The 11156-nt window shown below is 38.2% G+C and overlaps 1 protein-coding gene across 1 annotated transcript in view; it reads left to right on the forward strand.

Annotated features, from left to right (window-relative positions):
* Positions 1-10829, forward strand: part of Wls (Wnt ligand secretion mediator) — a 104903-nt gene extending 94074 nt beyond the window's left edge. The window contains exon 12 of the mRNA XM_047518004.1: positions 9963-10829. Within this exon, the coding sequence (XP_047373960.1) occupies positions 9963-10072 (110 nt within the window). The 3' untranslated portion in view covers positions 10073-10829. The remainder of the gene's footprint in view (positions 1-9962) is intronic.
* Positions 10830-11156: the final 327 nt, after the last annotated feature.

Below are 11156 nucleotides of genomic sequence, written 5' to 3' on the forward strand. Positions count from 1 at the left end.
CCCTTCAAAAGCTGAGCAGAATTCCATTTCAGTGTCTCTTTCTAGGAAGTCACAGGTAAAGGGTTTCCTTAGGTAAACACTGCTACTTGCGGGGGTCAGGACTGTCTGAAACTCTGATGACTCACACAGACATGCAGATCATGAGACTGGCTCTGAAGTTTTGATGGCTTGCCCAGGTATGCAAATCTAGACCTGACTTTCTTTGATCTACAAGTGGGAAGCTTATACTTCACCTGCTTGATGGAGGCGTGAACTAGAAGTTGCACTGGCAAGAATACAAGTTAGCAACCTGAGAAAATCTGCCCGTTGTACAAGGAAAGGTTCAACTTGACCCCAGGCAGTCATGGTCAAGTCTTTCACCAGCTTTACTTTGCACCTAACTCCAGCTCAAGGGCAGATATATTGGATGTGCAGGAAGCCGGGCTACTACCTCTTTAGTATCTTCTCTGACCAAGTCCTAACAGCTATAGGCTGCTGTTTAATAATAGGACAGATTTTGCTGTGCAACACTGAGAGATAGGTCTACAACGGAAAACTAATTCCATGTGGCTTCCCTGAAGGGCATGTGGATAACCCGTAAGGTCTAAAACCTTAGGATCCACTGATGCCCAGGATATTAGTCCTAAGTATAGGGTCAGGGTTTCTTCCAAATTATGATACAGAAGTCCAGCTTGTTTTTTTTTTTTTTTATGCTAGAAACAAAGAAAAATTTCAGTCTCCAAAAATACCATATGTGCACAGCCTGGACACAAGTTTTACTTTTTATTCCCTAGCAAGTCTATCTACAAGTATTCATGTATATGTGCACCCCCACACACAGATGAACTGGGTGTTATTGATTCTGTTTTTTTTGCCATTTTCCTTTCACTAGTTTACATTCTAATAGCAAATAGCAGACTGTTAAGGGCTTAACTTGCAGAAACTTTTTTCTTGCTAACCGAGGAACCGCCACATTACTGCCCTTCTATCCACTGAGGATAAGTTCAAGACCCTGGTGCTGTGGCATCCCTAGGGGAGAAGAAAATTTGGAGCATGTTTTGATACTCATTTCCTGAATATTGTAGCCATGAACTTCCTAAACATGTTAGATATAGTCATTTCCCCACACTCTTGTTGCCTGCACATGACATGGTTACTTGGTCAATTAGCCTCAGCAAAGGTGCACTGGCCCAGAGGCACATTGTACCTCTGTAGCCCACTTTGTGCCTCATCCGAGTCATATGTGTCTGTCTTTGGCTGGTTGCTGGCTCTGTCAGGGGCCTACTGTCCCACCTGGAGCAGTGAGTGACCTTACTTACCTCCCAGCTTCCTTATCTGTAAAACTTGTCAGTGATAGGGAACAGGCTGTCAACAGTGGCAACCTGAGGTTAAGGGAATAATTCTAAGAATTGGACCCACTGTTTTGGCCCCCACATGCTTTCTATTAAAAAGCAATTTACCTGAAACCCTGCCTGGCTTTAGTCAATAGGATATGTTACATTCCTCAGCAAAAACCCTGTTATCTGTAGAAGAAATACAGACTCAAAAGGCTCCACCTTGCCATGTGACCCTGAGGAAAGGGACTTCTGTAACTTCCACACAGACCAAATTCCAGACCTCAGGGAGATAAGGATAATTCCCCCTAAGCCGTAGAAATCTGTAAGAACAGGTTCCAATTAGAACTGGTCCACATGGGCCAATATGACCCTGAGACCTTTACCATGTGCAGTAGGGACTTGGAAGTCAATGCAGTCCTGATGTCAGTCAAAAGTCAAGAGGTGGACCCGGGCAGGACTCTGGAAACTTTTCTGGGAGTGCCAATAAAACTGGAGGTCAAGAGGGACCCACTATCCTTCGGTCTGAGACCACCTACTCTTCCTTGAAAGTGATCTCTTTTTCTACCCTTCTAATAAATCCTGCTATTCTTTTACTGAAATCTTTTACTGAAATTCTTTGCCTGAAATCCTTTCAAGTGAGAACAAAAGAATTAGGTGAGGACCTTCCTTACTGCTCTCTTGGGCTCCCTGGATGAATCTTTCTGCAAAATCTTAGTTCATTGGCTAGGAAACTCAGTTTTTTGTTTGTTTGTTTGTTTGTTTGTTTGTTTGCTTTTTCCTGGTTACCTTCCCAATTCAACCTTTTTCTGAACTTTTACTCTACACTATTTTTGGTCTTTTGTTGAGGGTAAAAATACCTATTTTCTTTTATTCTTACCCTTTCATCTTTATCTCCTGACCAGCAGAATGTCGTGGGGCCTCACTCAGGCCTCAATCAGTGGGAACTCTAAGTCACATCTGAGATAAAGGGGCACTCCCTATCCCTTTTTGTATGAATCCCCCATTTAAACTTTGCCTCTCAGTCTCAAATAGCAGCTTTCTGTACTTCTTTGCCACTTCCTGACTTTACACAGATGGGTTCCTGCTCTCCTGTATACATTCCTTCCATGATACCTAAACTGTACTAGGGACTATGCTCCAGAGGAGGGAGGAGAGACAGAGGGAGAGGGGATCCATATGGCCTGGATGCACCACGTCCCAGACCTTTCTGAGGACACTCAGGAGATCTTATGTCCTGCTATGCAGCGACTCAACTTCATAAGAAAGGAAGGTGATATGATAGACTTGGAAACTCCAGTGGACACCCTACTTCCCACACATTTTTCTCTTCTGTCCAGATGAGAAACAATTATACAGGGAAGGAAAATGGAGATCCCATATATGGATTGGCTTTCTTTTTCTTGAGAGCTTTCTCTTAAGGTAGCACTATAAGCTACTCACATACCAAGCTAAATATTTGTTGCTTCTCTTTCCTGCTACAGATATCAAGATGATTTCTTATCAGAGTTGCTTATCTCAACTAGGGCTAGGCTGCTGAAATGATTAACTCTCAGACTCTTTGAGACCAGAGAGGTGAGGGGAAAGTGTTACTTTTCTAAACTAAAGACCCACCAGGACTTAAATGAATGATATTTCTATTTTTCTTCTTCCTGTTTCATGTGTGTCCTCACTCTCCCTCCCTCCTTCCCTCTCCCCTCCTCTCTGCCCTTCTTCCCCTCCTTTCCCTGGTCAAAGGTCCTTTTCTCCCTTAGAAGATGAGAGACTCCCTTAGAGCAATATACCCCATTCCTGGGTCTGAAGGAGCTTAAGTGACTCATCCAGAAGATGCCTGAGAGGTTGGTCCCGTGCCTTCAGCATCCCCTCAAACACAGGGTTGACCTGAGACAACTTCTTGGAGGGACCTGACCTGGTGTGATAGTCAAGGAAGCTGCACCATTAATCACCATATACAGTTGGGCACTGTAGTGGCTGACTTTGTTAATCTTTAAACTTCTGCTATGAATCTAAATCCTGAGGACAACCCCTTTCCTGTCTTCCCTCACCCACTTCTCTAAAATGTCTCTGCAGTCTCTCATTTCTCCAGCTAAACCTGGAATGTGATGTGGAGTCTGTATTGTGATATGCTATCCACTAGAAAGGCTAGAAAGCATTCTGGAACCTCTGATTTTTACCAAAATCATGCTGATTCATGTGCTTATTTTCACATTCTCTGTATTCAATACTTGGGAAAGTAAGTAATTCCCATCTTGAATTGTTGCTTTAATAGAAATCTTCTCCTTTGGTCTTAAGTAGGGAGATAAAAGTAAAGATGTCTTTAAAATTACTAACCCACATTTTTCTAGGTGACTGGCAATCAAGAGTATTGGTTTCTATAAAATGTCTGGAGTATAATGTCCATTGTTTTTAGGATTTTTCTTTTGATAGGAAAATGACCTAGACTGGTAACTAGGCTTGTGCGATACCTTGGTTTTCATGGGTAAATTTGGTTTAATATAAGTTGAATAAACATTTATTAGTGTGTTTGTTAGAGGAGACATCTGATTAATCTGCAAGTTAAAATACAAAAACGTTTACTGCTAGATATAAATTCAAGTACTCAGCTTTATAAGACAATAAATTTATATTATGGTCTCTTAGGAAATGCATTTTTATAAATTGATAATAAATGGAAAAAGAGTTAAAGACTGCCTTGCTTCCAGGCCTAAACTAAAAGCAAAATTACTAAGAGTTAAAGCTCTAATTAACAGATGTAATTTTATTTTTAAAAAAATGATTTAATCTGTGTTTGGATTGGGAAAAGTCTAAAAATAAAGTATTTCATTTCATTAAAAAGGAGAAATTTGCCTAAATTCAAAAAATTTTTAAGGATTGTTTCCAATTGTAAACTTAAGAGTCAGCAACTGAAGAAAAGGCGATATAAAAAAAATCATAGATATGAGGATATATTTTGGTAAAAAAGGTTAAAAGAAAAAAGGAATGTTTTGGATGAAAAAGTATTAAAATAAGATTGTTGTCCTAAAGTTGAAGATAAAAGAGAGACGACAAACCTAAGGATGTAAACAAGTTGTAGAATGTCTAAATAAGTTGCAGAAGGTTTGTGAATATACACCTTAAGAAATATGAATTAGGTGATTAAGTTGACTTTAATTAACATAATTAAATGTATTTAAGAGTTTTCTAAGGTCAAAATTCAATGTAGTGATATAAAAGCCTAATTCTCTCCCAAAACGAGGTTTTACTTAAAACATTGATCTGCTTTTATTTATTTATTTATTTATCATGTTTCTATTAGATTTTGTTACTTAGGGAAACTAAGTCTTAAAAGAGTTAGGTAATTATTCTTTTATACCTGTCTGTTTTAAAGTCTTTTAAATGATTACTTTTTAAGTGAGGTTAAACAAACAAGTTATTTTATGCTATTATAGTATATTTGAGGCCCTTAATATATGAATATATAACAGAGGACTAAATATGTTTGTCTGAGCTTTGTCCAAATGGTTTTTAAAGTTTATAGAATGAAAACTATGTACGTTTAATATAGGCAAGGTAAACAATATGTGCTCTCCTTTATACTTAAACTTATACTAAACTTTAAATATATAATATGTCCACTCTGCCATTTAAAAACCTGACTTACATCTGTTTACTTTAAGTACATACATTCTTATTGTTATATAAATGAGATGCACTTATACATCAGATAATGTCTATTTCTAATTATTAACACTGTTTCCTAAACTTATAAGAGATTCTAAATTTTACTTTAAAAGCTAAAAATAAATTAATACATGGACATCTGTGTAATTGTGATGCTAATTATTTCTGGCTTTTTTGTATATTAGGTGTATTTATTTTCTCCAAGTATATGTTTTTTTAAATGTAATGCTTAGGAGAGTACTTTACCAAGCTGGTATTCTCCAAACTAAAGCTGTTTGTAGTGATAGCCTCTTTCAGACTTATATAAAAATAATAATTTTGGTTGGTGATCTATTTATGACATTTAATGTTTTATAACTAGATAAAGGTAATCAGTTGTCAATAAGTTACATATAAAATTTGTATGTTGCTCTTTATGCTAGGAGGGAATTTTAAATGTATTTTTGGAAGTTATTAAGGAGAACCTGATTTGTTTAAGGGTTAATCATGTGGAATGTGGAAACAGTCTGCCACTTTTTCCACAAAAAGGAAGTTTAAGAGCTCTTTTAGCCTTTCTGATTGATTCACATTTCAGATGTAATTTTTATTATGTTAATCAATATTCAGATAGACTCAGGAAGCAATATATGAAAACCTTGTTTTCTTATACTCTTAAATAGAATGATATCTTAAAAGGAGGCAAAGGTCAACTTCGAAAATAAAGCACTTTAACTAAGATCTGTCAAAAGGCCAGCCTCACCTGAGACAAGGCTCTGTCATCCATCCTACTCCATATTAAGATGGCCCCACAGTAAGCTAGAATTAAGCTTACTAGTTGTTAAATTCAAAAGAGATCCTTAGAAAGATTCCTGTGATCCTAAAATAAAAAGGGATATAATACAAAACTAAGTAATAGTTTGGATAAATTCTAAAAGGTATTTAAAGGGTATAAAAGAGTTTTAAGAAAAAGTAAAACAAAGATTTTCATATGTGATTGATAAATTTCTAGGTTTTGCAGAAGCTAGAAAGATATATTAGTGTTCCTATAAAAATTATGTTTCTTGGTTCAAAGCTATTATGCAAACTGAACATGTTTTTGTTCTTGTTAATTTCATTTTCATTTTGTATTTTCCTTGTAAACCTTTATAATTTTGCATGTTAGTGTTTTGCAGAAATACTAATTCTAACAATCTGAGATAATTTGAGATAATAAGCCATCACCTACAGGACAGAGAATATATAATACTAACTCCCTATACTAATACTGACCCCCAATAAATAGAAGGATTAATTGTAAAATTGTAGACATTAAAAATTCAAACCCATTAGTCCCACTTCAAGGCTGGTGAAACTGACCTTCTAAATAGTTGAAGCCAAAACTTAGAGACCAAAAACAAGGAGGTAAAAGGACTAAGGCAAAAGTAACCAATATTTTGACCCTTGCCATCTAAGGTCAGCCAGGCTCCAGGGAATGACAGAACCCATGTAAGGGAGGAGAGAAAACTGGACTGAGTCTGCTAACCAGAGGGCTGAGGGCCAATTGTGAAGGAGGGGTGGTCAGGGGCACCACTACAAAACTAAATGATCCATATATATTTCATTACTGTCTTCCAGGCTAATAATACTAATTGCTTTTGTGCTAATTGCGTGCAAAAATAATGCCTTGCTGTCTCGTCTAATATTGTCTTGGCATGATCCCTGCCCTATGTCTGCCTCATCCAGTCACTTACCACTGCCACCATGGATCTCTGGATTGCCCTGATGCTAAATACCCTTAACTGTTCTTGCCCCACCAAATAAAACAGGGACTTTGGGTCACTCCCCACAACTTCATTCTCTCTCAGCTAAACTGAATTGATACCTAAATACCCTAAAAGAATTTAAAATTCCAAAGTGCTTGCAGGGGAATGATAGGCAACAGACACACATGGGAAAAAAAGAGGTTAAAGGAATAATTCTATACAATGGGCTCACTATTTTGGCTCCCACATGCTTTCTTTTAAAAAGTAATTTACCTGTAAAGTGTCAGGCTTTACTCAATAGGCGATTTTACACTTCTCAGCAAACAACCTGTTATCTGTGGAAGAAATGCAGACCCAAAAGGCTCCAGCCTGTGACATGACTCTGAAGAAGGGAACTTCTGTGACCCTCACACAGACCAAATTCCAGACCTCAGGGAGATAAGGATAATTCCCCCTAGTCATAGAAATCTGTAAGAACAGGTTCCGGTTAGAACTGTTCAGCATGGACCACAGTGACCAGAGTTGCCTTGGACCTTTACCATCTACAGTGGGGACTTAGAAGTCAGTGCAGTCCTGATGTCAGTCAAAAGTCAAGAGGTGGACCTGGGTAGGACTCTCTGGGAAACTTTGGGATTCCCAGTTAAACTGGAGGACAAGAGGGGCACCATCCCTTTCCTCTCTGAGACCACTCCCTTGCTACCTCAAGCATGTTCCCCTTTCCCCCTCTTACTACTACTCTAATAACTTCATTACTATGAAATCCTCTCAAGCAAGAACACAAGAATTGGGCAGGATCTCCCTAGTGCCTCGCTCAGGCTCTGCAGGTGTCTCCTCTAGTAACAGCAGAATCGTGGTGCCCACATCCTCGAGGGCATCTTTGAGGATTAAAAAGATCACATATACAGAATACAAGATCAGCATTATAAACCAGGAGCTTTCCTACACTCCAGTAATGGAAATAAAATACAATACTTGGGGATAAGTCTAACCAAAGAGGTGAAATACCTCTACAATGAAAACTATAACCTATTGAAGAAAGGAATCAAAGAATACCTTAGAAGATGGAAAGACTTCCCACATTCTTAGATTGGCTGAATTAATATTGTCAAAATGACCATATTACCAAAAGTGTTATGCAGACCCAGTACAGTCCTCATCAAAATCTCAATGACATTCTTCACAAAATTAGGAAAAAAAACCCAAAACAATCCTAAAATCTATTTGGAAGAATGAAAGATCCAGAATAGCCAAAATAATACTGAGCAAGAAAAGTGATGCAGGAGGCATCACAATACTGGATCTCAAATTAAATTACAGAACTATAGTAGCAAAAAATAGCATGAAATTGGCATTAAAACACATTTGGAGACCAGTGGAATAGAATAGAAGACATGGTGACAAACCCACACAGTTAACAGTCATCTGATACACAACAAAGGTGCCAAAAATATATGTTGGAGAAAAGATAGCCTTTTTCAACAAATGGTTCTGGGAAAACTGGGTGTCTATATGTGTAAGAATAAAACTATATCCCTCTCTCACCCTGCCCAAAAGTCAAATTAAAGTGTATCAAAGACCTCAGAATTGGACCAGGAACGTTTGCACTTACTAGAAGAAAACATAGGGTCAATACTCCCAACACATTGGCATAGGCACCAACTTCCTTAGCAGGAACCCTAAAGCTCAGGAAGTAAAACCATTAATCAATAAGTAGGACAGCATCAAATTAAAAAGCTTCAGCACAGTAAAGTAAATGATTAAAAGCATGAAGAGGGGCCTGAGGATATAGCTCAGTTGTTAGAGTGCTTGCCTCACGAGCACAAGGCCCTGGGTTCAATCCCTAGCACCGCAAAAAAAAAAAAAAAAAAAAAAAAGCATGAAGAGACAGCCTACAGAATAGGAGAACTCCATCGGGGGATTAATAGCCAGAATATAGAAAGAACTAAAAAAAATTAACACTAAATCTCCCCCCAGATAACCCAATAAATAAATGAGCAAAAGACTAAACAGGCATTTCTCACAAGTAGAAATCCAATTGTCCAACAGACATATGAAAAAAAATGTTCAACAACCTTAGCAATCAGAAAAGCGCTTTGAGATTTCATCTCACTCCAGTTAGAATGGCAGTCATCAAAGTACAAATAATAATTAATGCTGGTGAGGATGTGTGGGGGTGTATACATTGTGGTAGGTATGATCACTTTGGAAAGCAGAATGGAGGTTCTATAAAAGACTAAGAATGGAACCACCATATGACCCAGCTGTCCCACTCCTCAGTATTTATCCAAAAGAATGAAAATCAGCATACTTTAATGATACAGGTACATCAGTGTTTATAGCAGTACAAGTCACAGTAGCCAAATTATGGAACCATCCCTGGTTCCCAGCAACAGATGAATGAATAAAGAAAATGTGTATGTACACAGTAGAATATTGCTCAGTCATAAAAAAGAAAAAAAGAATGAAGTTATGGCATTTGCCAGAAAAGGGATACAACTGGAGAACATCGTGCTAAGTGAAATAAGCCAGACTCAGAAAGTCAGTGGTTGAATGTCTCTTTCATATGTGAAAGTTAGAGAAAAATAAGGGAAAGAAAAAGGTGGGGGTGGATCCTCCCAAAGTAGAGGGGAGATCAGTAGAGCAGAGGAAGGGGATTGAAGGGAGGGAGGAGAAACAGGAAAAGGGAGGAACTGCAGAATGAAATTGACCAAATTATGCTGAGTGCATTTATGAATATACCACAATGAATCCCACCTTTATTTCTATCTATAAAGTATAAGTTTTAGAAAACAATAAATAAATAGAAGGAAGACCAGCAGAGTAGAGGAAGGAGGGGAGAGAAAGAGGAAACACTGGGGATTGAAATGGAACAAATTCTATTCCATGCATTTATGATTATGTAAAAACAAACTCCACTGCTATTATGAATAACTACAGTGCAATAATGAAAACATTTTTTTAAAAAAAAGATCACACATAAAGCATTTAGAATAGCGTCATGCACAAAGTAAGCTCTCATTAAATGTTAATAATTACTATGAATAATACCAGCAGTGAGCTAACTCATGTATCATTAATGACTTCTCTGAGAGCCAAAAACAATATTAAAGATACTGCAAATTCCAAGTGAAAGGGGTGGGGTGGTAGCCAAGGAGTTCAGAAGGTGAAAGAGGACCAGTCCCAAAGCAGTTGTTCCTGGAGCTGACTCCCAGATTGTTTGTTTCCCCTTCCTTCTTGAACACGTCTAACGCCAAAAACCCTGTTTCAGGTGATCTGGGCGTCCACAGTGGGGAAGAACTCCAGCTCACCACCACCATCACCCACGTGGATGGGCCCACCGAGATCTACAAGCTGACCCGCAAGGAGGCTCAGGAGTAGAGGATGCAGCGCCCAGCATCTTTCCACACCATCTTTCCACACCCAGGCCCTCTCACTGGAGCAGGGAGGCTGCCAGACAGTGCTCAATGTACAAACGCTGCCTCATGTCTTTTGGCTGCAGTTTCTTAGACCAGCGACTTGGACGTTTATTGGATGGCCTTCTGACAGTAGCTTTTGGAGGAGAATTCCTGCAGCCACTAATGCATTGTGTATGATAACAAAAACTCTGGTATGACACATTTTCTGTGATCATTGTTGATTAGTGACATAGTAACATCTGTAGCAGGTGGTTAGTAAACCTCATGTGTTGGGGGGGTGTACTCCTTGGGGGATGGTTTGGGTTGGATGGGGTCTATATCAAGTGGAATATGACTCTTTTTTTTTTCCTGCTTTAGATTCTGGGATAGAATTTAACATTCGTTGCAGTTAAAGGTACGCTGGTGTCATAGTCTCACTCCTCGTCCATGACCACTTTTTTTCCCCTATTTATATCACCAAGTAGCCTAGCCTACGGAGTTAATATTTAAGTTGTCAATAGATATGTGTCCCTATTTTTTATGACTTAATATAAAATAATTGAATTTCATGAGAAGGTCTATTCCACCAGAGGCATTTCAGCTTTGAAACCAAATCTGTGTATCCAATACTAACCAGTCCATTGGATGTGGGTTTTAAAAAAAAAAATGTTTGCTAAACTACCCAAGTAGGATTTATGGTATTAAATGGCCTTTGGGTCTGAAAAGCTTTTTTAACCTCTTGCTTAAAATGTGTTTTCTTTTGATAAGATGCTTCAAACAGCCTCCAAAAGTGTAGATCCAATCATTTAAATAAACCAGTATGTATATGCATACATGTATGTGCTCACCCTCTGCCTACTCAAACCAACGTATATGAATGCAGATTCGATTCCACATTGAATTTATAAGTGGGCATTTGGTGAGGGAAATAACTTTATGAGAAAATTAAAATAAATTGCCATCAAAGCAAAGCATTTGGGGACAGCATCCACTCCTGGAAATGAGATAACATTTACTGCACTGGGCGGCTTACCTTCTTTTGTAGTCAGTTTTTTATGTGCTGTGAT

The sequence above is a fragment of the Sciurus carolinensis genome, chromosome 1, assembly GCF_902686445.1.
Source record: "Sciurus carolinensis chromosome 1, mSciCar1.2, whole genome shotgun sequence".
Lineage (NCBI taxonomy): Eukaryota > Metazoa > Chordata > Mammalia > Rodentia > Sciuridae > Sciurus > Sciurus carolinensis.